Consider the following 27,639-nt stretch of genomic DNA (forward strand, 5'->3'; position numbering starts at 1 on the left):
GCTCAGAGTTTTTTCCCACCGCTGCTGGTGGGCTTGGGAGATCACCTGGGGTGCTGGGGATTGACCCCTGGGTGCCTTGCCCATTGTACTCTCTCTCTGGCCGAGAGCTCCATGATCTCTGGCGTCTGTTCCTTGCTATTCAGAGTGTGTTGGCTCTTTAAAATACCACCTGCCGTGCTCGCTCTGTCATTTCGATCGTAATAGTGTTTTCATTTCACTCTTGGAGATCCATGTACTCTGCTCTCATTTCTTTGGACTCGACAAACGTTCTCATCGCTGTGTCACTGAGGACGTTGCTCGAGGAGTTGGTGTCTTCGTTGGTGCTGTTTCCGCGCCCTGAGCTTGCTGGTTTTCTGCGTGCTGATTTGGCAGTGTTCTCGCTGTGCGGGGGTGACAGTCCTTGGGGTTCAGCCCTGGAAGATGATGAGGAGTTAAACGGAGGTTGCTCTTCCTCCTCTGCCCGTCTTCACCAGTGCCAGGAGGCTAGCCGAGCAGCGTGTGGTGTGCGGGGCAGAGCCGCCATTCGGGAGGCGGGAGGTGTGTGCTTGGGCCTGGGATGCGGCTGCGGGGGGCGAGGGAAGGAGGGGCGTCTGCCCCCCCCTCCCCCCCCCCATGCTGGGAAGGCTGCAGTGACACAGGCCGAGGCCGCCTCTCCTCGTGGAAGGTCAGGAAGAATTCAGATCGTGAGAAGTTTCTCCTTTGATCTCGCTAATCTCTTGCTTCAGATCCTTTGGGGTAGTCTGTGATCTCTCGGTCTCTGGTCGGAGTGAAAAGCCTTTCTCCCTTGTGAAATACAGAAGTAGGACTTAAACTTGGTATTTGTTTTTTGCGTTGCTGCGGCCGACTCCTGTGTGTGCTCAGGGGGCCGTGCGTGCCAGGGATCTCACTCGGGCTGACACGCGGGAGGGTTGGCGTTGCCACGGGAGCCACACCCCACGGCCGGGAGTGGGACTGGGAAGAAAACAAACATCTTGCGTGTTCACCGAAAAGGATTTTTCAAAAATTAAAGATTTTTTGGCATGGAAAGTATCAGGCTGAGTGAAATGAGTCAGAAAGAGAGGAACAGACGTAGAAAGTCTGCACTCATCTGGGGAATGTAAAGTAACAGAATGGGAGACGAACACCCAAGAATAGCCAAGATAAGTACCAGGAGGTCTGTTCCAGAGCTTGGAAGCCGGCAGCACATGCTGGGGGAAAAGGCAGCTCAGATAGGGAAGGGAGCACCAAGTAGAGGGTGTTTGGAGGACTCGCCCTGGATGCGAGATGCGTGCAGAGAGTAGACTACAGACCGAACACGACGACGGCTGCTCAATACCGCTATTGCAAACTACGACCCCCTTAAGGGAAGAGAGAGCAAAAGGGAATGCCCTGCCTCAGAGGCGGGGCAGGGAGGGGGGATAGCGTGGGGGGCGGGAGGGATACTGGGATCCGTGGTGGTGGAGAATGGGCACTGGTGGAGGGATGGGTGCTCGATCATTTTATAACTGAAACCCAAGCACGAAAGTTTGTGAGTCTACAACTGGACCTCATGGCGTTTCACTAATAACAAAATTTCAAAAAAAAAACTAAAAATTTTTGGCAGAGGCAGTGAATAAAATAGGCTGCCTCTTCTTGTCTACCTGGTGCACCCTGAATACCTCTGTAAGGCCCTGGTTTTGTTCTCCTAATTTGAAATTCCTTACTCTCTGGGCTTCTGATAACTCAAGAGAAGAAATTAATTGAGCGTTTTGCAGGAGACATGTTTCTAGGATTTTTTTTTTGATGGACATTTTAAAAATATACTCATTCCTTATATAAATGTTGCTTTGGCAGGAGTTTCAGCATTTGGAACATATTTGGGTAGTTAATTTTTAAATAAAAATAAGACCAGATAGAGAATACATGCCCAGAATGCCGTCTCAATTCATATCATTCTATATATAAGGTTATTTTCTTTAAAAACCTTTTTTTATATTGAGATACACAGTTAAAAGGCCGTCATGATTGCGTTTCGGTTCTAGAATGTTCCAGCACCCATCCCTCCACCAGGGCACCATCACCAGTATCCCCAGTGGCCCCTCCCCACCACCTGCTGTCTGTCTGTGTCTCTGTCTCTCTCTGCATCTCCCTCTGTGTCTGTCTCTGTCTCTTTCCCCCTCCCTCTCTCTCAAGTTATTTACTACATGATGATTCAAGAGTCGGATTAGACAAGCTACTCTTAGAGTTTCATGTGTATTTTTAAAGTTTTTTTAATAAAGTTTTATTAGAGGTCTAACATTTTTATTTCTCCGGAAGTGGGATTGCCAGGGTCTGTCGTGACTTTGTGTTAACCAGCGCGAGCGACGCGGCCAGGTCACTTCCCTTCTTGGCCGCACCATTTCATATTCCCACCGCCCTGGCTGAGGTCCGGGGTCTCTCAGGCTCACCGGCTCGTCTTTTGGTTTTGGTTCTTGTCCTTCGGCCACACCCGGCAGTGCTCAGGGCTTACTTCTGGCTCCTGCTCAGGGCTCACTCCCGGCCCGGCTCTGGGGACCATGTGGGATGCCAGGCTTGAGCCCCGACGCTGTGCGCGAGACAAGTGCCCACTGGAACTCTCTCACCAGCTACAAATTTTCATGAGTTTGAGAAAATAATTATGAAAGGACGTTGGGACTTAACTTTACGGATCCTCCAGTTCACATCTTTGCTTCCTTCTCAAGTTGGGGATTGATTAGATCATGTAACCCGAGATCAGAGGGCTCGTTAGTGTAGATAGAGTTCATAGTGAATTGGATTTTGTAGTGTTCGAAAAACGATGAAAACTCACTCAAACTAGCAGATGCGTGATGACTCAAATATAGATCTCTTTGGTAACTTTTAGGATTTAATAATAAACTTCAGTTGTTATCTATTTTGTTTTGGGGGCCACACCTGGCAGTTCTCAGGGCTTACTCTTGGCCCTACACTCAGGGATCACTTTGGAGGGCTGGGGCGGGGTGGGGGGGGCCCATGTGGAGTGCAGGGAGTCAAACCCAGGTTGGCCGTGTGCAGGGCTAGTGCCCTACCCATCGTGCTATCACTCTGGCCCCTGATTCTATTTTTTTTTTAATAACTTCTTTTACCTCCACTCTGGGGGGTTTTGTCTTTTTTTTGGGGAGCAGTGCTCAGGGCTTCGTCCTGGCTTTGCTCAGGAATCACTCCTGGCAGGCTCAGGGGACTGTAGAGGTGCCAGGGATCGCACCCTGGTCGGCTGTGTGCAGAGCAAGTGTCCTGCGTGCTGTGCTATGGCTCCATCCAGCCTCTTCCCTACACAGCAGTGCTCGTTGCTGATCCCCTGCGTGTGTGGGACTGCGGGCCGCCCAGGCGTGGGGGGGCTGCTCAGGTGGGCCCGGGGCCAGGCCAGAGCCATCAGGCCTGCAGCCCCTGAGGCCTGGCGCCTTGGGGCTCCTTTTCGGTTTTGAATCTTTGCAAAATGGTATCACACTTATTCACTGTTGACCAGAAAATGAATTTGACCTAACAAATACATTTTATTTAGTTTTTGGATTGGGGATCACATGTGGCAATCTTCAGGGCTTATTCCTAACTCTGCACTCGGGGATCACTCCTGGCGGTGCTCAGTGGACCATATGGGACGCTGGGGATTGAATTCGGTTGGCCAAGTATGAGGCAAGTGCTCGACCCACTGTGCTGTGGTCGGGCACTTTAACAACAAATACATTTTAAGGGGCCCCAGCGATAGCACAGCGCAGAGGGCGTTTGCCTTGCTGCCAGCCTGGGTTCGATCTCCGGCATCCCATATGGTCCCCCTGAGCACTGCCAGGAGTCATTCCTGAGTGCAGAGCCAGGAGGAACCCCTGAGCATCGCTGGATGTGATCCAAAAAGCCAAAAAAAAAAAAAAAAGCATTTTAAAAGGAACTTGTCATAGGTGTGTTGTTTTTGTTTTACGCCAGCTTTATTGAGGTGTAGCTGGAATCAAGCGATATTTTCTTTCTTTCTTTCTTTCTTTCTTTCTTTCTTTCTTTCTTTTTTCTTTTTGGGTCACACCCGGCAATGCTTGGCTTCCTCCTGGCTCTGCACTCAGGAATCACCCCTGGCGGTGCTCAGGGGACCATATGGGATGCTGGGAATCGAACCCGCAAACGCCCCGCCCGCCGTGCTATAGCCCCAGCCCCAAGCGATGTTTTCTCAAGGTGTACAGCGTGACCTGTGCACATACGCATTGTGACTTTCTGCTGCTGGCGAGCTGACTGGCCTTTCCAGCCCCTCGCCCCCTTCCCATTTTTGGCGTTGAGGTTTTCGGTACACTTAAGCGCTCCTCTGGGGGTAGACCCACTGGGCTCTGTGCCTGCTTTATATGCAAGAGTCTGGCTTTGAACTCTGGCGCTGTGTGGTCTCCGAGTCTGCCAGGAGTCGCCCCAAAAAACAAACAAATAAACAAAAAATGGGGAAAAAATACCTCAGCAGATTTCAAGTTCTGTGTGGTCCCTGAGCGCTGCCAGGAGTGTCCCCAAAAACAGACAAATTAAAAAAATGGGGGAAAAACCTCAGCAGATTTCAAGCACACTAAAAACGCAGTGTTACTGACTGGTCAATATTCATTAGAGCTTCAGGATTTATTCGTCTCCCATATTTAAAACCTTACCAGGGGGGTTGTAATTACCATTTTTTGTTTCCCCGTGGGTTTTGTTTGTTCCGTTTTGCCTTTTGGGCCATACCTGGCGATGCTCAGGGTCACTCTGACAGGCTCCAGAGACCAAGCCTGGGCTGGCCGCGTGCCAGCGTGTGCCCTCGCTGCTGGGCCGTCCCTCTGGCCCCCAGTTCTCCTTTCCGCTCGGCTCTTGAAGGAAGGGGGATGTCCAGGAGCAGGGACTGGTAAGACTTGGGGCAGACTTTCACGAACGAACTCACGTACAGTGGAGGAGAGCGAGCGAGACAGTGATCTCCACGTAGCAGACGTCAGAGGGAGGAACGGAAGGTGCCAGGGTGCCTGCTCTCCCCGCCCTGGCCGGGGCCGAGGGAGGGTGGAGAGCGAAGGCGCTCTCCCTGCGGGGGGGCGTCACCCAGTGTCCCCCAGCCCCTTTCAGAGTGATCCCGAGTGCGGATCTGGCCTGAGCTGCAGCCCCGCGGGCTCCCCGGAAACCAACCCCCAGGCCCCCTCCCGGAGGAAAGTCCTACGTGCCGTTCGTTTTATGTCGGAGAGAACTCATTTTCATAATGGCAGAAATGTTACAGCCTTGTTTTTCCTAGCCAAGTTTTATGCGTCTGACTTAAGGCCAGGAAGCAGGTCAGAGGGTGGGAGCACACGCTTTGCCCGAAGAGGCTGGTCCCACGTGGTCCCCCCAGAGGAGGAGCTGGACGTGGTCCCTGAGCACTGCAGGGTGGGGACCCCTCAGCCCGTCTGCGTTGTTTCTTGCATCAGTCGCCAAGACCTAGCTTCACAGCTGTAGAGTGCGCGGAAACGGCCCCGCACCAGAGTCGGGAAAGCGTTGCCTGCTGACGGGGAAGGTGTTTCCTGGTTACCCGGGGAACTCAGGCCTGCGCTCCCCTGCTGGCGGCCTGTCCCAGCCCCTCAGCAGTGCTGCTGGAATGGCCATTTGCTCCAGTTTCTTTGGCCCCGCCGGGCTCCTTCTTCTTAGTGTCTGGGACCGTCCGGCCGTGCCTGGAGCACCGGGCGGGACCAGGAGTCGAACCCACAGCTCCTGGGTGCACTTAGCCCGTTGAGTCACCTCCCCGCCCTGACCTTCTTCGGGCAGTGACAGCCTGCCCTTCCCCTGTCAGCATCTGGCACTGTGCGCAGGAGTCATTGTTGCAGTCGAAGCGAATCTTCTGATGAAGACGTTGGACTTAGTGTGTTTTCAGCTTTTAGATTTGGCTAGAGGAGGCAGTTGATTGAAATGTTGACCTAGACAAATAGCAGCTGGCTCTTATACCATATCAGTGGGTTTATTTGAAAAGAACAAAAGAGCACTTTGCAGAGTGTCACTCATGGTAAAATGTGAGCACTTTTCCCTAGACAAAGAACGAAAGAAAGTTCTTTCCGAGATTTTTAGAGAGATTATTATCAACGAAGAGGCCGTTGGAGGAGCCTGGACGTGGCGTGACAGGTGACACGAGCAGCTTGGGCGTCCGGGACTGTAGATGACAGTGAAAGGTAGTCACCGTGCAGTTACAGGGGCCGGGAGGGCTCGGGGTGGCCTTGCCCGACCAGTGTGAGGATTCAGTTCCGTTCCTACCAGCCTGGAGGTTCAGGAGGAATCAGTCACGTACCCTCTCGGTGTTCCTCAGTCCTAAGCTTTTCAGGGTTTGCTGAAATCCCAACCGACCAGTTTCTCTGGTCTGTTTATTTGGTGTTGGGGCCATGTGTGGCCATGCGTGGGGACTGTGACTCCTGATTCTGTGCTCGGGCCAGTCCTGGGATGCTCAGGGGACGGTGGGCAGTGGAACTCCAGCCCAGGGCTCCTAAAGGCGCAGCCCACCCGTGTCGGGGGGGGGGTCTCCTGCCCACTGAGCACTCTCCACCAGAGGAGCGACCTGTTGCCCTCTGACTCGGGAGGCCTCCTGGGCTTTGCGTTAGCGTCCCGTCCACTCTGTCACCACGCGGGAGCCAGTGCCCACCCGACCATCTCCTCCGGCTCCTTGTCAGACTCTGAGCTCTCTGCGCTAGTCCCACAGCGCCGCTGCTTCAACCTGCTGTTTGTTCTTCCGAGGGTGTAGACGTCGGTGTTTTTCACTTCCTTCCGTATATTAACAAACAACATTGTGCAGAGTGAGCTAACATTGAGAAAGAAAAGAGTTCATGTTAATTTTGCTGTGTCCTAAAACTGCCATAACAATATTTTTCACAACGAGGGATTGCCAGTGAAGAACAGGAGTAAGATCTGGTGTGTGCTGTCACGCATGTGAGCAGCGAGACTCTTCTTCTAAGGGAAGGAAAGAAGCCAGGCCCAGAGGAGGAACGTCGGAGCGGCCTGCCACGAGGCGCAGGCTCGTTGCGTTTCCACACAGAAAGCAGAACGGTGCTTCTGGCAGAGCTGCCCACCAGATGGTCACCTGAGCCCTGACCACGTCTCAGCACAGTCAGGATTAGCACCCAGGGACTGCTGGGTGTGGCCCCCAGACCCACACTCCCCCGCCCCCCAAAGAGGGTCGGATTTACTTAGTGTAAACAGACACTGAAAATGGATGACACACTATTTAAAAAATCCACCAGCACGTTCCTGGGCCCTGAGCCGTTCTGAAGCAGCGTCTGTGGGAATGGGGCTCCGGAGAGGACATTTCGAACAAGCTTTCAGGTGACCCTTGGGTGGGATTTAGGTTAGATCCGTTGTTATGTGGAACTATGTGAAATACGAGAAACTCAATGTTGGAGGTTGTTTTATTTATTTTTACTTATTTCTTCTTGTTACCGACTTACAAACTTTCGTGATTATGTTTCAGTCATACAGTGTTCAAGCACCCCTCCCTCTGTTTCATTTTTATTTTGGGGGCAGGTATATCTGAAGGCGAAATAGGTGAGAGACTGATGGGCTCAGTATCTGCATCCCTTGTTTCTGCTTTTAACACGTGTCACAGTTTGTCCTGCCCTGGAGTGTGGTGGTTGAATGCATGCGCCCACCATTCCGCTCCTTGGAAGGTCCTCCATCAGGCCCCCTCTAGCTAGCTGACAGGGAGTGACCAGGACAGAGGACTGGGCCTGGGAATGTGGCAGCATCTGTGTCCTGAGCGCCGGGACGGGCACGGCCGGCCTTTCCCTGGCCTGCTCCGTGAGGATGTGTATTTAGCAGAATCAGACCTGCTGTACCATCTGTCCAGTGATCTAAGGTTTTGTGTCTTAATTGGTATGATTTGGGGGAGGGGGGAGTGGGTTATGTTTTCAGGTCTGGTAATCATGGAAAAAATTTTCCTATTAGTTAGTGATCATTCTTTGCTTTGTGGCATTTTGGAACCAAGATGTTTTCATATAATCCTTGACTTTCCGATAGGGGAAGCTATAATGGCTACTCACAATTTAGCAGCCTACTCTTAAAATCCATTTCAGATGTGATTTGATGACTCCAGTATCCTCTGTAGGTGGGAAATGGTGCTGCTGTTCCATGTGGGAACACGAGACTTAGGAGATTTAATTACTTGCTAATGTATAGGTCAGGTCAGACCTCCTGCGTAAGTGTACAGACTCCCCCCCGCCCCCAGCATGGTATAGGGCACTCTTATTTTCCCCTTGACAGTCTCAGAATGTTCTTGGTTCAGTTATTACAAAGAATCCATGAATTCTCCTTGGCATCTGTTCCAAGACTCAGAAATTCACTTGCATGCCTGTGGTGCTTAGGACCTGGAAGCAGACGTTTCCCACCAACAGATGAGTGGGTGAGTTGTGGTATATTACGCGTGGTAAATGCAATATTATGTATTTAACGAAAAAATGAGGGGGCGGGGCCGTCACACAGCCGGGAGGGCGCTTGCTCTGCACCTGGTGAACCTGGGCTCGCTCCCCAGCGTCCCTTATGGTCCCCTGAGCACCGTCCCCTGATCTAGGAGTGATTTGAGTGTGGCACATTACGGAAGGGAGGAAGGCAGGGGGAAAAGGAAGGGAGGGAGGGAGGGAGGAAGAAGGCAGGCAGGCGCATTTGCTCAAATTGAATGGAGCTCCAGTTTGTTTCTTGAAGTGAAATGAGTCCGAAGGACAACGACAAACGTTGTTTGATCTTCCTCGTGTTGGAATTTAAGGAAGTAATGCAAGGGGACGACATCCAGCGAAAGCCAATCCAGAGGTTCTGCCAGTAGGAGTGAGTCTGTGGAGGGCAGTGGCGGTGTCGTGACCGCAGCCGGACACGAGGGTCTGGAGAGCTGCCAGCTCGGGCTCAGTCCCCAGCGCCCTGAGCATAGCCGGGTGTGGCCCAAGACCAATAAAACGAAGCAGCGGCTTTGGCTTCCCGTTGCCACCTCAGCCTGTGCGCGAGTAGACGCCGCTCTGAGCCGTCAGCAGAACGTCAGGATCGCGCCAGGGCCGCGCCCGGGATCTCGGGACCGAGATACGGACCGAGGCTCTTTAGCCCCACGGCACGGGCCGTGCTACTCTGCCCCGGCGTGTGCTTTTCCACCTGCTCACGCCCACTTCCTCAGACCCGCAGCCGAGTGCAGAGAGGGGCTGCATGTCTCGCACCCCTGACCGCCGGCCCAGTGCCCGTTGAAGGCGTGTCCCGCTTGCGTTCTGTTTGGGATGTGGCTTCACCGAGAAGGCCGGGAAATGGGGGAGGGGAGCAAGTGCAGCAGTAAAGCGCCTGAGTCAGTTCCACGGGAGGCCACGGGTTCGAGCACAGCCTGGCTAGGACCGGCACGGGTGATTCGCGGCAGCTGTGTCCCATGTGCCTTCGCGTAGAATATCTGTTTTGTTCCGTCTGGGAAAGGAATCTGATCTGCATGGGGTTTGAATGTGCCGAAGTTTCTCCCTGCTCTTATGCCTTTGATTTACTTAGAACATGTTCCTTGGGGCTTTGGATGATCAAATTGTTTGATTCACAAGTTGCTTAAGTCAAAAACTTCCATCTGTGGGCAGCTTTAAAGGAAGTCCTAATCTCTGCTGTAAGATATCCATTTTAAATGGGTATCAGTTTTCTTCGTATCAGTCTTCTCATCTGTATTTGGTGTATTCAATACCTTTAGTCAGGCTGGAGCAGAGTAGCACAGCGGGGAGGGCGTCTGCCTTGCATGCGGCCGACCCAGGTTCGATTCCCAGTATCCCATAGGGCCCCCTGAGCACCGCCAGGACTAACTCCTGGGTGCAGAGCCAGGAGTAGCCCCTGTGCACCGCCAAACATTTTTTTAAAAAGGAAAAACACCGTCAGTCAAAGTGTGTATAGCGCTTGGTGGTACAGCAGAAAGCTACAGCAAAGAACGAAGGGCTGGAGCGGTAGCACGGCGGGGAGGGCGTTCGCCTGGCACGTGGCCGACCCAGGCTCCATCCCCGGCATCCCAGAGGGTCCCCTGAGCACCGCCAGGAGTGACCCCTGAGCATCAGCTGGGTGTGACTCGAAAAGTCAAAAAGTAAAAAACAAACCAAAAAGCCACAGAAAACAAAGTAGGAAACAAAGTAGCTTAATTGTGTGAACTAGCCCTTCAGTTTTACAGTAATGTACTTTATTCATACGTTGCCGTTGCATCTCTCTTCCAAGTGTTAGTGCCCCCCCACCCCCACTGTTATCTCGGGTGCCTGAGCGAGTTCTCGTTTTATTGGTGGGAACTCTGTTATCGTAGAAAGCAATAAAATTTTTGTTTGGGAAGGTCTTATTGTTTTTAAAGTAGAACAAATAAAAGATGATATGAACTTGGCATTTGACGCTTCGGAATTTGTTGTGTGTCGTTATTTTCTGTGGGAAAGTGCTCGCAATACTGTCTTTCCCATGACTAATGTACACAGCAGAAAGGCAGGCAGATGCCAATAAAAGGTTTTGTTTTAGTTTTTTCGATCAAGTGTTGGACTAATCAAGGCCCTGCCCCCGGGAGCCCTTCCTGAGCTGCGGGAGGACATGTCAGTGTCCTGTGGCAGTGCTCGGGCCGAGGGCGGGACGGGCGAGGAGGTCTCTGACCCGCTGCTGGGCTGTCTTTCTGGTCCCCGTGAAAAATTTTAATAGACATCAAATGTTGCAGAAGTATGTGAACATGGTCTTTTCGGTATAGTTTTGGAAACTGAGGCGAGGTGTCGTTAAATTATTCCACCCTCCTTTTTTTCTGACTTCCCTGTCCTCCCAGAACTCTCTAGATCATTCCATATTGTCTTCATGCCTACATCTTCATTTACGCTTATCTCCCTCCCTCCCTCTCCCTCCTCCTCCCTTTCTCCCTAGCTCTCTCTCCTCCCTTCTCTCCCCCCTCCCTCTCCCCCCCCCAGCCCATCTCTCCCTCCCCCTCCCCCTCCCCTCTCTCTTCTTTTCTGCCTTCCTGGGTCCTGCCCCCAGAAGAGCCGAGTCCCCTGCCTCTAGCTGCTTCACTGCCTTCTTGCTTTGGGTCCCGGCTAGTGCCGGGGCTGTCCCGGCAGTGCTCAGAGACCACCCGGTGTCTGGATGCCCGTGATCAGACTGAGCTCTCTGTGACGTCTGTGCGGTGCTGAGGGGACGGCGCCGAGGCTGCTGGTAGGGCCAGTGTTTTGCCCCGGCCCTGTCCGGCCCCTGCGTGTTTCCAGTGTCTGTGTCAGCCTGTTGGAGCTGCCACGCCGTGACTAACGGTAGGCGTGACTTCGCAGTGAACACAGGGTGCCCTTGCCCTGCACGGAGCCGCCCAGCTCCCCCTGGCACCCCACGTGGCCCCTGGGGTCGAGCCTGCGTCCCGCATCCCGGAGCGAGCCCGAGCTCCACAGACAACTCTCGGAGGCTGTTGCAAGGCCGATTCCTCCTGGTGTCTGTCTCCTGGGTCAGAGGTGTCATCTCCGTGCTTCCGGGTGGTCTTCTGTTTCTGTCTGGACCAGATTTCCCGTAATGAGAACACCAGGCGTGCGGGTGAGGTCCTGCCCCCAGGGACCCCACTGGACCTTATCTTATCCCTTGAACTCCTTGATCTCCAAACACAGTCACATGCGAAGTATTAGACCTTGGAACTTGACTCTCTGAGGAAGGCGGGACACAGTTCAGCCATAGAAGCAGTATTCCAGGACCTACTCAGAAGGTCCTTCGTCCCGGCCCCTGGCTACAGGTCGCAACACACTACTCTTCGTGTGATAAGGACTTGGCCGGGCCAGCCCAGGGTCCATGGTCCACGCCCCAGCTCTGCGTCCACGTGCTTGGGGCCACCGGGGCCCTACCAGATGTTCATGGGGTGCCCATGGCAGCCATGCCACCCTAGGATGCTACTCGTACCTGTAGACTTCCAAGGCTTTGAGACTTCTTGGTTTGCTGTCACCTGCTTGGGACTTGATTGAGTTAACCCTTTCGGATCCCTGTCACCGTCATTTGCTGCCTGCCAACCCCGGCCCCCTCCTGGCCGCCCTCTCTGGCAACAACCGTTCTTTGTGTTACTCAGCTCAGAGTGTTCACTTTCTCTTTTTCTTTTCTGTTCTTCTCTTTGTCATTTTGTATTTGGAGGATCTCGGCTCACTACTGAGGCTCAGGAATCACCCTTGGGGGCTTGGGGGATCACATGTAGAGCTGGGGTCGAGCCTGCGTCCCACATGCCTGACCCTCCGGACAAGTCTGGCCCTTTTTTATTTTTGTTTTGATGAAACCCATCCGAAAAAAGAGTCTCCTGCCTCCGCGCCTGGCTGTCCTCACTGGGGCCCCTTGGAGGAGGATGGGTTGAGCTTCCCTTCCCACCGCGAGCAGAGCCCCGGCAGCTGAGACCTCCAGTTCCAGCCACAGCCATGCTTAAGCCCACTCCACACGTTCGGAAGAGCCTCACGCATGAAGGAACCAGCAGAGGAACCCAGGTGTGCGGGACCCGGGGCGTAGATCTCCAAGCCTGCTCAGATCGGGAGTGGGGCCGCCTCCACCCAGATCCCCCATCTTCCAGTATGTAGGTGTTACACCCACCAGCCGCCCCTGGCGCCGTGTAATCCCATCAACAGCATTTAAGGCCAAGACCCAGAGACTACAAAACCCTGTTCCCGGAAGCACGCGGCATCTTATTATCTAGTTCTTACTCTGGAGAACCCAGCAGCCTACCAGAAGTATCCTGCCCACACGGCAGAGTCTGACAAGCTCCCCGTGGCGTATTCAATATCCCAAAACCCAGTAACAATGATGGGTCTCATTCTCCTGACCCTGAAAGAGCCTCAGATGTGGCACGTTTTAAAATCTCAGGGCTAGGACGAAGGAGACGTTACTGGGGCCTGCTCGAGGCCATCGTTGAACAACAGGATGACAGTGACAGTGGCAGTGAAACCTATCAAAGCAAACCTGAGTCATGTAGTCTGAATTGTATATCCCACGTATGAGGAATGATTCCGACCGCAGGATTCATCCACATTGTCACAGATGATGGGATTTCATTCTTCTTTACGACAGCAATACTGCGTTGTGGTGCGTGTGTCTGCGTACACGCGTGTCTCCTTCCACACGCATCTGCTGCGCGCAACAGCTCCTGCCCGGGGAATCCTGAAAGGTTCTTCTCAAAGAAAAAGTCTTACTTCAGCACTTCCCCTGCACTCTTGCCGGCTAAGTTGGTCCCTGGTCATCTTCCTTGTGTCCTATTCATCTGGTCGGGAAAGGCGAACCAACACCGAGCGCGCTGGTCAGTCTTTCATTGGTGACTGGGCCATTAGGGACAGGCGCTGGGTGTCGACACTGGTGCCCGGATGCGTCGGCGTTCCCAGGAGCGATTTTTTTATTGGCCTTACGGTTCTTCCAAACGCCTGTTAACTAGTATCTGTGACAGCCACTGTCGGTGGAGTGCTCAGAGCCGGAATCTGGAGGGGCCGTGGATTCGCCTAGCAGGGGTACTTAGAATCACAGCGGGCTTCTGGCTTTTTTCGCCTGAGACCGCCGTACAATCCCCCACTTCATTCACGAGTGCTCCGTATAACACGTCACCCCAGACTTAACTGACACCGTGATTGCTAGCGTTGCCATGTTGGCAATACCTTGGAATACTCGGCTGACAACATTTAGCAACCAGAGTCCCATGTACTACAGCATTTAAAGCCAGTGATTGTAGACTCCCCATCCAAAGCCAAGGCAGGTCCAGTGTCACACAGGACTGGCCAGGTAAATTGAGGGTGAATCTTTTTCTCCTAGTTAATTGGCATCGGGGTTACTCAGTGGAGAGAAAGGGAGGCAGAGTTCTAGGAGCAGCTGGGTCTCTGGGTCTCTTGTAGGCATGGGTTAGCCAGCAGTCAGACTTTTATAGCAAAGTTATAAAAACATGAAGATGAAAACTAATTGACAGGAAAAGCCCAGTTGGAGAGAAGTTTCCACTCCAGATAGTTTCACGGAGAGGCCAGCCCTGACCTTGTGCTCCGGGTCCTTCAGGGGAATGACTAGGGCAGGGACCAGGGTCTGGTTATCACACAGTCAGAAGACTCGAGGACGAGAAGTTCGTTCCGACTGGAAGATTGTGTTGCGCCTGAGGGGTCCCTGTGTCTCCCCTGGGGTATTCAGGGCCGCATGCAGGCTGGACGGCACCAAGGTGCAAGAGCTGATGGACAGTCTGCCATGGTCTCTCGTCAGACGTTAAGATTAAAAACGAATAAAAAATTGGTTGTGTATTTTAAACCTGAAGATTATCAGAGTCTTTCCAATTAGCTTTAAAGGTTGAGTAAACTTTTAAAACAGCAATACATTTTTTTTTTTTTGTTTTTTTGGTTTTGGGTCACACCTGGCGATGCTCAGGGTTACTCAGGGGACATAAGCGATGCCAGGGATCGGACTCAAGTCAGCCGCATGCAAGGCCGACACCCGACCTGCTGTGCTATCGCTCCAGGCCCATCTTTTTTTTTTTTAATGTAACTAATACCATTACCATATGAAGTTAGTTTTTTGCTATTACCTAAAAAATACAAAATTTTTATAAAAACTTCATTTAAAAAATACAAAATTTTCAAGACAAAATTTCACTTTTTCTAACTTTTCAGTATCAAACATGGGTGCACATTATAATATTGTTATGTCTCTTAAATTCCTTTAATCACAAAACCTCCTCCCCCCAATTAACTTGTTAACAGGAATTCAGTCAATTGTCCTGCAAAATATACAATATCTTAGAATTTATTTCCTTGTGATAATATCTGATTTGTTCTTAGGCTTGTCATAGTTTCTATAAATGGAAGTTCATTTTATTTTTATTTATTTTATTTATTTATTTGCTTTTCGGGTCACACCTGGCGATGCTCAGGGGTTACTCCTGGCTCTGCACTCAGGAATCACCCCTGGCAGTGCTCAGGGGACCCTATGGGATGCTGGGAATCGAACCCGGGTCGGCCGCGTGCAAGGCAAACGCCCTACCCGCTGTGCTATCGCTCCAAACCCCAATGGAAGTTCATTTTAGAGACTTGATTCAAAGATTTATTTTCAGCCTTTTTGGCAGAATCCCTCAGAGATGGCGCTGTGACTTCACGCTGCTCTGGCGTTAGTCGGTCCCAGCTTCAGTGATGCTGAGGTCAGGATTCAGGGGGGACACTGGGTCCTCCTGCACAGAGTCTCCTCACCTATGGTTTGGTCTATTGATCAGCGGTCGAATGCGTTGCGAGTAGGTGGTTCTCCAAGCCTGTGCTCCTGCTGCCTTTGTTTTCTGGAATTTTATAGAAAGCGTTCTTCGTCAATTAGGGATATTTGATTGTCCAAGAGTCCACACAGTTCAGATAGGAGGAGGAGGAGGTACGTTGATACTTTTCAGGGTAAAGGATTGTCACCCCAGTCATTTCCAGTGCACCGTTGAATTTGATATTTTGAACATAATTTTGTCTGCTGAGTTTTTTTCCCAAATGCAGTTTTGGTCTATTTTAATCAGGTGTCGTTTATTTGCAGATTAGTCCGGCTTTCCCCGGGAGAAGCACTCTCACCTGTCTTTGTCGTGTCCCGTTCATCTCTGAGCGCACCCTTGCTTTCTGGTACCAAGAGACTCTCTCGGGAGCCGGGAAACAGTGCAGAGGCTTGTGCCTGCATGCAGCAGAACTAGGTTCAGCCCCTGGCACTGCACAGTCCCCCGAGCTGGCCAGGAGTGTCCCTGGAGGCACCCAGGAAGCACATCCTTGTGCCCCCGCAGTGACTCACCAGCCTGGCCTCTTCTGCACCACGGGGGGCAGCCCCCGTCCCCTTAAAATAAGATGTTTTGTGCTCACGCTGTCATTCAGTCCTGTGTAGTCCTCCGCTGTTTCCTTTGGGTTTGTTTTTGGGGTCACACTTGGCAGTGTTGGGAGTCTGCTCCCAGCGCGGGGACCTCCCGTTGCGAGGATTGAACCGGGGCCGGACACGCGCGGGCTTTCAATAGAGTCCCAGGCCTGTGCACGTTGGACCGTCTTCACTGAGGTGCTTGTGATTCGTGGTGCTGTTGGTCATGCTGTCCGTGCGTCCCTGGTTCCAGCACTGGCCCGCCCCTGAGTTCCCCTTCCGCCATATGCCGAGGATCCTTCCCAAGTAAGCCCAGTTCTCTAAGCAGGACTGTCCCAGTCCTGCTGCTTGTGGACCCTTGTTGGTCTCATACTAATCTTTTTTTATACCCCACATATGATAGCAGTCTTTTTTTTTTTTTTTGTGGAGGCAGTGACAACACATAGATGAATAAAGTTAAACTGAAATTCCACAAAATTGTAAATCAGTGGTGATTGATCGTTTTTTAAACCGTGTATCTTGATGTAAGAAAATTATCTGAATAGACATGGAACATTAAAAACAAACAAGAAGTTTGCTTTGTCTTTTGAAGAAAGTCCCTGAGACTGTCTTTGGTTTGGCGGCCACACCTGGCGCTGCCCAGGGCTTCCTCCTGGCTCTTTGATCAGGGATCACTCCTGGAAGTGCTCGGGGGACCCCGTGGAATGCTGGGGGCAGAACCCAGGTTGGCCGCACACAGGGCAAGTGCCTTCCCCGCTGAAGAACCTTCTTTAATGTTTATTGTAGAACTCTGGGAATGGTCTAGACTTGCTTGTCCGTAAGGCTTTGTATCCGTAACCTCTTCGAATCTGAATGGTAGTCGTGGCCAGAGTGTTCTTGGGGCGGAGCCACTTGATCAGGGTTGTGTGTGTTTGCTTGTTTTTAGAGCCTGTGTCCCACCGTTCTTTCCTCACCTGCAGAGAGTCTCGTTTGATAGGTGGGCTGTGGATCTTTGAAGTCTTCTCTTGGTTTTGCTCTTTTCGCTGCTGTCTCTGGCTTTTGTCGTTTGGCTGCAGCGTGTCTCGCTCGAGGTTTCGTGTTTGTGTTCTCTTTGGGGCCTGGGGCCTCACCGGCTGCTCAGGAGTGACGCTCACAGTCCTGACGGAGCTCGGACAGGCGTCCGTCCGGGCGCTGGCAATGGAACCTGGGTGGCCGCAGCCAAGACAAGCGCCCCCTGCTGTCCTCCCCCAGCCCGTTTGAGTCCGGTTTTGCTGGGATCCGGGTGCCTGCACGCCCCAGCTTTGGGACAGCTTTGAGCCACACCTTGCGGTGCTCAGAGCCTCCTCCTTCCTCTGTGCTCAGGGATCACGCCTGCTGGGACTCGGGTTCACGTGGGGTCCTGTGCACCATATCTGGGTACGTGTCCTCCCCGCTGTGCTATCTCTCCAGAACCAGTTCTGGGGATTTGTTTGATTTGGGGCCACTCCCAGTGGTGCTCAGGGCTCACTCCTGGCTCTGGCGAGGGGTCGCTCCGGCAGCACTTGTGCTTCCTTCAACCTCACCTTTGTATTAACCCGGTCTTTGTACTGACACCCAGGAGAGACTTTTTTTTTTTTTTTTTTTTGCTTTTTGGGTCACACCTGGCAATGCACAGGAGTTACTCCTGGATCATGCGCTCAGGAATGACTCCTGGCAGTGCTCGGGGGACCACATGGAATGCTGGGAATCGAACCTAGGTCGGCCGCTTGCAAGGCAAACGCCCTCCCCGCTGTGCTATCGCTCCAGCCCCAGGAAAGACTTGAGCAAACAAATGAGATGTCAGAGTTTTGTTCAAAACCCTGCAATTCTTTCTGCTTTTCTGATTGTAGCACACAGCCTGCCCTTCCCAGGGCCCAGTCTTCTCCAAATGGACTTTTGGTTCCAACTCTCTAAAAGGAATTTTATTTTTAATAGTCTTCGGTGCATCTCGGAGAGCCTGGCAAGCTACCGGGAGTATTCAATATGCCAAACACAGTAACGAGAAGTCTCACAGTGGAGACATTGCTGGGCCCGCTCGAGCAAATCTCTGAACAATGGAAGGACAGTGACAGTGTTCGGTGCATACCCGAGGGTGCCCACACTTCCAGCTCTGTGCCAGGGAACTGTGTGTGTTTCTGGGGTCGGGTCCGGCGCAGGCCCTGCCCTCCCCGCGGTGCTCTCTGGCTCCAACTCTGTTCCCATGATGAGGGAACTTTTACCTGAAGCTTCATTTGTGACAGTGTCCGTGTTTCAGGCCATAGGCGGCCCTTTCCCAGACGTGTCTCTGCACCACCCCTCCCCGCGGTTAGGGCCCGCGCCGGAGCCCCCAGCCCCCCAGCCCCCGGCTCACTCGGCTCAGCCTTCTCACGTGTTAGTTTGCTTTGGTTGGTTTGCGGCTTTTGTGTTTGTTTTGTTTTGGGGCCACACTCAGTGGTGCTCAGTGATTCCTCCTGGCTCTGTGCTCGGGAATCGCCCTGATGGGAATGGGCTGCCGGGGATCCAACCCGGGTCAGCCACGTGCAAGGCAAAGGCCCGCCCCGCAGTGCCGTGGCGCTGGCCCCCGTGGTCTGGCTCTCTGCAGAAAATGCGCAGCTGCCCTGTCGGCCAGCCCGGCCCCTACGCCCGGTGCAGGGCGTTTCCCGTGGGTGGAGGCTCCTGCCACCCCTCACGCAGGGGACGGTCCCCGCTCTCGGGGTCATGGTCCAGGCCAGCCTCCCCGGGGCCGAGCTCTGAAGGGGGGGCGCCCAACAGGAGGCCCACGCGGAGAGTCAGACAGCCACACGCGTGGACCGCAGGCTCAGAAACAGCACGTGCGAGGCCAGGAAGGGCCGTGGTTGCTTTGTGGGGAAGTTTCAACTCTGAGGTGTTCTGTTTTCCTCTTTCAAAATTGCTGGAGGGCCCCCGCCAGCGGTGCTCAGGTGTCACTCCCGTGGCACCCCAGGACCCGGTGTATGCCTGGAGCCCAGCTGGGGTTGGCTATCTGCGGAAAAGCGCTTTACCCCCGGTGCTAGCTCTCTGGCCCAGCTTTTAAATTTTTTATAAGCGGTGATTGCTTTCAGCTTCCACTGAGCCTCAGAGTGAGGAGCAATAAAGCCCTGCAGCCTCAGACATGGCCAGACTCTCAGAGCACTGAGGAAGAGACAGGAAGTTCAGAGCGTTGTTGCTTACCGTGCTGAAGGTGTTAAGAAGACCCGTTTTCTTTTCAAATTCCCTGTTTACCAAAGGAGGCTAGCAGGTTTGGGATCAAGACATGGCAAACAGCGAGAAGGCTTGCTGCTTCTTCGGAGAGCCGTTAGCGAGAAGCCATTAAAGATTCATCAGAGCCCACAGAGTGTTTGCTGGGAGTTTACCCAAGGGCTTCCTGAGGGGGGGGCACGTCTCGAAACTGATGAGACCTTCGCGGACCCTCTTCAGATTCTGCAAAATCTAGGAATAGCCAGCTGAATCTGTTAGGAGCTATACCAAAAAAAAAAAAAAGAACTTGGAAGAATGAATTTTAGAAGTCTTTCGTCGCATCTTCCGCGGCATATGACTATATCCAGTAATCAGCCTCGTGGTCGCGTGCATGTCTTGGTGGGAGGGGCAGCCCCAGGCGGCCAGGGAAGGCCACTGCAGGCGAACCCTCTGTCCACTTCGTCGGTCTGTCTGTCTCTCACACACGGGCACCCACCGCCATCAGCCCCACCCCTCAGTGTTCACCAGCTGGAGCTGACGTCCGGAGGCTCCCCGAAGACACGTCTCGTTTATATTCTTGAACCATTTGGACTTTCGACTTACCGAAGAGCCTTAAATCCCACGTAAAATCGAAGAGTAACACTTCAGCCATCTAAAACCGTGATGTTTTGTCTGTATAAGAAATGTAGCCCTGCGTCTCTTTCCTCAGTGCCCCATCGCTCGTACTGTTGCCGGTGCTTTTTTCAGACCGAGGTTTGGGGCGCAGTCAGACGTGGGTGGTGCGACAGTGTTGCAGGTGGGGTGCTCGTCTTGCATGTGGCCGACCCAGGTCATGGCCGGGAGCAAGCCCTGAGCACCACTGGGCCAGGGTGTGACCCTCCCCCAAGACAAGTCAGGTAGGACTGAAGCTGCAGCTCAGGTCCGAGTCTGATCCCCGCCACCTCACGTGGTCCCCTGAGCACAGCTGAGCGTGACCCAAGCCCCCCTTCCCTGCCAAAGGATATTTTAGGTCCCTCTGGGACCGCGGCTTGTGGTCAGAGCTGTCATATGGCGGCTCTCACATAGGTCGTGTTCACATGCGGAACGATTTCGGCACCCTGCCTGCTCACACTTGCACGGCCGCGTGTTTGAAGCACGGAGTATGTGTGTGTGTGTGTGTGTGTGTGTGTGTGTGTAACAAACTGAGGACAATTGAATTGCTTCAGTCGAAGAAGTGAATTGAGCTGCTGGACGTGGAGCTTTACAGCGAAGTCTCGTTTTTCTTTTACATTTAACAGCTAAGAACTTTGCTCATGTTTTGGTTTTGGTTTTGGTTTTTCTTTTTTTTTTAGGTTACACTTTGGTGAACGCCTGAACACTTTGTTAAATGTGTTTAGGATGCTTATGCCATTTCCTCTGATGGCTCTGGTGATTTTTAAGTTAATTAGAATTACTGTTGATTATGTCTTAGTTTCTGATGTTTGTTACCTGTGGCGGACTGGAGCGATAGCACAGTGGGTTGGGCGTGTGCCTTGCATGCAGCCAACCCGGGTTTGATTCCTCCGCCCCTCTCGGAGAGCCTGGCAAGCTACCGAGAGTATCCCACCCACACGGCAAAGCCTGGCAAGCCTGGCAAGCTCCCCGTGACGTATTCGATATGCCAAACACAGTGACAACAAAGTCTCCAATGGAGACGTTACTGGGCCCGCTCGAGCAACTCGATGAACAGCGGGACCACCGTGCTGCACTGCATTTTATCTTGTCAGGTTAACCGTCAGATGGTTCTAATCTCTTTGGTAGCGGCAGTTCTTGGTGTGATCGTGATCACATCGCCGTTTCTGATGACAGAGATTTGTATTGTGCATTTGCATTTACAACGAGCTGCCATTCAGTATTAAGGTACGATACATATTGCAAGCCAGAACGAGCAGCCCAGCGTACGAAGGGGCACAGGGCCCGATGCTGGCAGCCGTCACCCTCCGGCACCTCCAGGCCGGGCCTGCGCTGCCCCAGGCCCAGGCTAGCAGCAGCGGTGCCTGAAGACGCTTCTCGGCTTCTCACACAAGGCGAGGCCCAGGCCAGCGGGGTTGTAGGTCCACTGCATCTCAGCAGGGAGGCAACTGAGGGATACCTAAGGTGGTTTCTAATCAGAAAACCCCGTGGCTCTTTCCACCTGTCCCGAGGGGCTGCAGGAGCCTTGGACAGGAGGGCAGTCCTCTGCCACAGCTGCGTTTGTGGGGTGACCTCTGCAGAGCCAGGAGCCGGCGGTCTTGAGAAAAGTGAGTCTAGATGTACACATCAGTGAGATGGTCTTTTACAATAAACCTTTTTTTTTTTTTTTAACCATGTTTGAAGCTTTTTTGTTCTGTTTTGTTTGGGGGCCACACCCTGCGATGCTCATGGCTCTCTGCGCAGGAATCACGCCTGGCAATGCTCAGGGGACCATAAGGGGTGCCGGGGACCAATGCAAGGCCAGTGCCCTGCCATCTGCGTTGTCTCTCTGGCCCCCGGTGTTTGAGTTGTCAGGAGCGTAGGGGTGTCGAGCAGGTCGTCTGGGGTTTGGGTGTGAGATCAGACCTCAGTGAGGGGAAGAACTGGAGAAGGAGGCGGAGGGAAGGGGCAGAAGCCACGTTGGAGGATGGAGGGAGTTGGGGAATTCCACGGGGAAACGGAAGATGAGCAAGAGAAGAGACTCGGATGTGCCACTGAGTGGAGAAGAGAGGGCTCGCGGGAGGAGGGCTCGCTGGGAGCAGGGAAAGGTCCCCATGTGGTGTTACCGTCCAGGCTGAAGGAGGGTGGGGGGTGTCACAGAACGGCGGCAGCCGGAGGGTCCTGGGCTCGCTGGGTAAAGATATTTGTCCACCTGCATGTGTCGAGTTGTGCTTGGATTGTGTTGTGTAGAGCGGAGGGGGATGAGAAGGTTTCTTACACACTAATAAGTTACACATAATCGTGTGAACCCCGTGAGTGACAGGGTGTGTGTACACATCAGCCTCCGACCGAGTGCCGAGTTAAAGCACTGGACTCGGGAGCACAGATTCTGGGCTCTGGTCTGGACTCTATCCGTTATTTGACTGTGCAGCCATTCGCTCATCTCACGGCGTGGAGAATCAGCAGAAGCTCTGTCCTAGCTTCAATAATGTGGTCCCGGGTTTAGGCTTCCAGTTTCGACACAAGCGCCAGGCGATTGCGCACCACCTAGTGGAGAAACTTCGGAGCAGATCAGTTTCCGTTTGTGCTGGACTGAATGATACGGATGGGCAGGGGAGGGGCGTGGAGAGAGGACCAAAGGTAAGACACTTGCCACGGTGACCCGACCTCAGCCCCCCGAGGACCCCCGTGCCTGCCAGGAGTGAGCCCGAAGAACCACCAGGTGCAGCCCAGAACAGTGCTGGGTGGGGCAGTGGCACGGCCCCGCAGGGCCAGCATTTGCCTGGGTTCATCCCCGAGCCCCCTCTGGGCTGAGCTGAGCCCAGCTGGCTATTCTCCCTTTCTCGAACAAAGAAAAGATAAAAAGCTCCGACAGATAAATTAACCCTGAGCCCTGTAGGGCTTGATTTCTTTACCTGCAGAACAATAGTGAATGGTTGGTGTCGTATTGAACCTTTTCCTCATAATTTCAGTGGTGTTTAAGTGCACAGTGCCGGCACGCAGAGTCACTGTTCGTGGCCTCCACGGAGTGCCCCAAGCCTCCACCCTGTCCTCCGTCGCCCGGGCATCTCTGTTACCCCGCCCCGCACACTGGTCCTTGGGGGCCGACTCGGTGATGCTGTGTGGTTCCTCCTGGCTCTGCACTCAAGGGCCAGTGTCGGTGGGGCGAAGGCCACTGTGTGGGCTCCGGAGACCAGGTCAGCTGCACGCACAGCCAGCGCCCCACGGGCCTGTCTCCCGGCCTGCACACGCTGTCCTCGTAAGGTTTCGGATCCAAGGCCCAGGGCTTGTCATTTCTGGAGGACGTCTGTTCGTCTCGTCTGCAGACGCGTGAGGCGTCAGTGCTGGCTCTCTAACTCGGACCCACCGGCTGCACGGCACCCGTTGCCTTCCCCGGCCACCGCTCCTCCACCCTGTCTCTGGGCATTTGGGTTGCTCAGAGCCTGCAGCTGGAGGAAACGCACAGTGGACACGCGTGTGCCTCTGTCTTTTTGCGTGAACGTTTTGAAAGTTGTGGGGCTTGGAGGGTGGAAGCCAAGAAGGGGGATTGCTGTGTTGCGTGGGAGGTTTACTCGGGGGTCGAACCACGTCTAGCAGTGCTCAGGGCTGACTCTTGACTCTGCACTCAGAAATCACTCCTGACAGTGCTCCGGGACCCCATGGGAATTGGGATCGAATCCTCTTCCCAGGCTCACACCCTCCTGCTGTGCCTCCTTTCCTTACTCGTCATTTTTAAAGGAATCTCGATACTCGTTGCCATAGATGTCTCGCATCTCTTGCCCAAAATCCATCCTCCTGGCGCTGTCATGTTATTTATGACATTTTTCTTGAAAGTTTTTATTGTGTAGTAGGTTTTTTTTAATTTTGTGGGGTATTTTTGTTTGTTTTGCTTGTTCTGTCATGCCCACTGGTGGTTGGGCCCCACAGGGTGTCCACTTGGTTGCTGGGGGGGTGGGTGTGGCCGGGGACAGACCCTGGGGCTGCCACATGCAAGGCAGGCAGGCGCCCGGCCCTTGTTGCTCCTACGCTTCCCAGCCAGCCACGGGGGATGTGACGGAAGCACGCAGCATGTGGCTGGGAGGCCGAGGACTCGGTTCTGGGTTTCGTGCTCACGTCTGTGATTGCAAACCAGAGACTGTTCTGACTGCAGACACCTGGGGGGAGGCGGGGGGTTGCTTTTCGTTTGTTTTATTCAGTGAAGCCACCCGCTATATTTTGATTGTTTTTCTTGGCCTTTGCAGGTTCAGGGACAAGTTCACCCCACTCTTGAGTCTAGTGACGACGCTCTTCAGTATGTCGAAGAATTGATTTTGCAGTTGCTGAACATGCTCTGCCAGGCTCAGCCCCGAAGTGCTTCTGATGTGGAGGTATGATCGATTCTGCTTTTCCCCCCCTTTTTTTATAATTTTATTTATTGAATCACCATGAGAGCAGTTACAAAGCTTACAAAGGTTTAAGTCTCGGTCATACAATGAAGCACCCGTGCCTTCACCAGTGCCCATTACCCACCACCAAAATCCCCAGTATACCCGCCAACCCACACCTCCCCTTACCTGTGGGGCAGATGATTTCCACATTACTCTCCACTTTGATCACATTCAATTTTTCGACACCAGACCCACCATTATTATTTGGGACTTTACCCCAACTCTCGGATCTGCCAAAAAGCAATAGACGATTTGTTTTCTGTTGCTGGTTATGAATAACGTGATGTCGTGCGGCCGCAATGGTGGCTGCACGATTTTGGAATTCCTAATTTTTAACAGTTAAATCTGGTGATTGTACTTTGTATTGATTCAAGGAGCTAATCTGGGTGCTTATTGTAATGTCAGTAGTTGTTACTGTTACTGTGTTTGGCATATCGAATACTCTCGGTAGCTTGCCCGGCTCTCCGAGAGGGGCGGAGGAATCGAACTCAGGTTGGCCATGTTGGCCGCGTGTAAGGCGAACGCTCTACCGCTGTGCTATCCTCCGAAGAATTTGTTTTAATACATAGATAGATATAGATGTATGGTACCTATCAATCTGTGTGTGTGTGTGTGTGTGTGTGTGTGTGTGCGCAGGTTAAATGGGCCACGTCTGACTGTGCTCAGGGAATCGTTCGGGTGCTGGGGATTGCTGCGTGCAAAGCAAGTACTTAAACTGTCACTCCAGCCTGTTTGTAATTTTTTTAAGTGAAGACTTAGAGACTTATTGTTAACTAAAGTTAACTTATTTGTTAACTTTCTTGGTGTGGATCTTAGCTTACACATGTTTTAGCTGGCAAACTTCCATATGTTTTATTTATTTATTTATTTTTGCTTTTTTTGGGGGGGGTCACACCCAGTGTTGCACAGGGGTTACTCCTGGCTCATGCATTCAGGAATTACTCCTGGCAGTGCTTGGGGGTCCATAGGGATGCTGGGAATCGTACCTCGGTTGTTTGCGTGCAAGGCAAACGCCCTCCCCGCTGTGCTATCGCTCCAGCCCTTCCATATGTTTTTAACATAAGGTGAACGTTCGTCGTCCTTCAAGTCCACACACATGCCTCCCATGGGTCCCTCGCGCAGGCCGGCATGTGTCCCTGCAGAGCTGACCCCTCGACTGACCCTCTCTCCGAGCGGATTGTCTCCCGCAGCTGGAGTGTTACTGAGACAGACTCGGGTCAGATCTGTTCCTGCCGCCCCTGCTGGGGTCGACGGATTCCTGCCAAGATGCCCCAAGCTTCTCCAGGGATATTGTGGCGGGAGGGAGCACTCTGAAGAGAGATTCTCGCGTGTAGGCAACAGGATACAGAACCCAGAGAAACCAGACACATGTCGGTGTGTGCAGTGGGAAGGAGTCAGACACGACACGACATCATGTTATTCATAACCAGCAACAGAAAACAAATCGCCTATTGCTTTTTGGCAGATCCGAGTGTTGGGGTAAAGTCCCAAATAAAGACCCAGTTGGTGGGTCTGGTGTCGAAATATTGAATGTGATCAAAGTGGAGAGAGAGTAATGTGGAAATCATCTGGGAAGGAGTCGGAGGACCCAGCTTTCTGAAGACCCCTGTTGTTCTAAAGCATTCTGGATAATCCTTTGCTCTTCAGTTGTTCCGTGTGGTTAGATCGGAACTGAGCCCCCTTTCACTGAAGTTCTACATCTCTTATGATGGTCCCTGTGTTTAGAGCTTTGGTTTTGTGGAGAAACAGGTATATGGAATAGCAGTGCTCCGTCAAGGAGTGGGGTGCTTGAGGAACTGGAGGGACGCAGTGATAGGGACCTCGGGACTTAGCAGTCCCTGCTCAGACAGAGCTGGGGAAATTGAGTTCGGGAGGAATCAGGTTTGAAAGAGGAAAATTGGAAGTACTGATTGTAGAAAGGGGGAGATCGAAAATGCGTGAGTTTCCTGTCGGGACTGGAGAGACGGTCCAGAGGGTAAGGTACGTGCCTATTGCTCCCCGTGTCCTATATGGTCTCCTAAGAACCTCTCGGGGGAGTGATTCCAAGCCCTGAGCGACACTGGGTGTGGCCCAAACCCATGGGGTCCCCCCCCTCCCCCCAAGTTTTCTGACAGTGATGAAGGATCATTTGATGTCAATGATGCTATATGAGTGAAGCTCCAGCTATTTAGAATTTGGCATTTCTTTCGCATTATTTGAATGTGAGTGCAGAAAAGATAATCGGGTTGAATATTTCACTGTGGATATTCAGTGGCAGAATCGTAGGGAAAGGGATTTATGGAAATTGGCTATCGCAGTGCTTCATGCCCTGCTCAGGGTCAAACGGACGTCAGTCTAATAATGGTTTTATGGCAGACGGCGACTAGGGAAGTCTCTCCTTCCTTGGCATTGCTCTCATTCCCTGAGGGCTGAACAGCGGATATATGGGTAGATCAATGAGAAATTGCTGGGGAAGAGCACTGAATAATCTAAATGAGATGTACAGGATAAAAGTGAAAGAGCAATGCCTGGCATTTGAATTTTCCTCCTGGCAAGCAGTCCTAACTTGGTGTTTCGGTTTGGGGCTGTGTCTGGCGGTGCTCAGGACGACAAGCCTAGCACCCAGGGGTCCTCTTTGGGGGTGCCGAGACCTGAAGGCAGAGCAGAGTGTCCCCCGCCCAGTGCCGAGTCAGGTTCAGGATGGTCCCGTGGAGATGACGCCTTTCCCGTGAGACAGTGTGACTCCAGGGGATTTTCATTTTCCATTCACTGCTGAATAGCCGGCACCTAAAACACTGTCTAGTGCGGAGAAGACTCTTGGGGAGTGCCTGAGGAATGGATGTGTGTGGAATCGGAAGGAAGGACGAAAGCGTGGCTGGGGCTCTCGGGCCAGACCCACCAGTGCATGGGGCAGATCGGGGGTGGCAGGGGAGTGATGGTGTTGAACCAGGACTGCGCGCTGCCGTCTGGGCCACAGCCCTGGCCCTGAGCATTTCAGTTCTCTCTGGGAAAGAACTTCTGCAATAGCAAAGGTGTTTCCCCTGGCGGGAGTGACAATACAGCGGGTAGGGCGTTTGCCTTGCACGCAGTCCAGGGGGTCCGATCCCATCCCCAGCATCCCATATGGTGCCCCGAGATCGCCAGGAGTGATTCCTGAGCCTGGAGCCAGGGTGTGGGTGTGGCCCCCAAACCAATCAAACAACGCCCTGCAAAAGGTGTTTATCCTGTCGCCCTGCCTTGTTATTTTTAAGTACTTAGCATGGGTTCCTTTAAGTACTTAATGGGGGAGTTGGTGGTGGGGTTGGGGTTGGGTTTGTGCATGAGGGAGATGGGAGCAGGCGTCAGATGGATAACGGGCTCTTTGGGCCCCTGGGACTCTGACGCCTGTTGCTTCTAGTACCCTGGAGAGGGATCGTTTCTCGACTTACGTACGTTCTTCTAGAATTATCAGTTAGAAACTTTCGAATAGAAACCATGGAAACTTGTATTTTTCTCCAGTCCAGTTATTTTCCAGATCGCCTTTTTCTGTATGATTCCTAGAGAGGCATTTGTTAAGTGTATGGGGATGAGGAGACGAATCTGACGAAATTTCAGCTTTTTTTCATTAGGAATTGATTCTCCATTTTCTTCATCCATTAAGGTTCTTTAATTTTTAAAACATTTCATCAATGTAATAGATTTATTGGGCTTTCCTTTGAAATAGCAAGAGATACGAATTTGG

At 52.7% G+C, this 27,639-nt stretch overlaps 1 protein-coding gene across 2 annotated transcripts in view; it reads left to right on the forward strand.

The window, feature by feature from the left end:
- SOS1 (SOS Ras/Rac guanine nucleotide exchange factor 1) overlaps positions 1-27,639 on the forward strand; it is a 113,507-nt gene that overhangs the window by 14,812 nt on the left and 71,056 nt on the right. For both annotated transcript variants that reach the window (XM_056130570.1, XM_056130571.1), the window contains exon 2: positions 23,754-23,879. In XM_056130570.1, coding sequence (XP_055986545.1) covers positions 23,754-23,879 — 126 coding nt within the window. The remainder of the gene's footprint in view (positions 1-23,753; positions 23,880-27,639) is intronic.

Source organism: Sorex fumeus, unplaced genomic scaffold (genome assembly GCF_029834395.1).
Source record: "Sorex fumeus unplaced genomic scaffold, SorFum_2.1 ptg000079l, whole genome shotgun sequence".
Lineage (NCBI taxonomy): Eukaryota > Metazoa > Chordata > Mammalia > Eulipotyphla > Soricidae > Sorex > Sorex fumeus.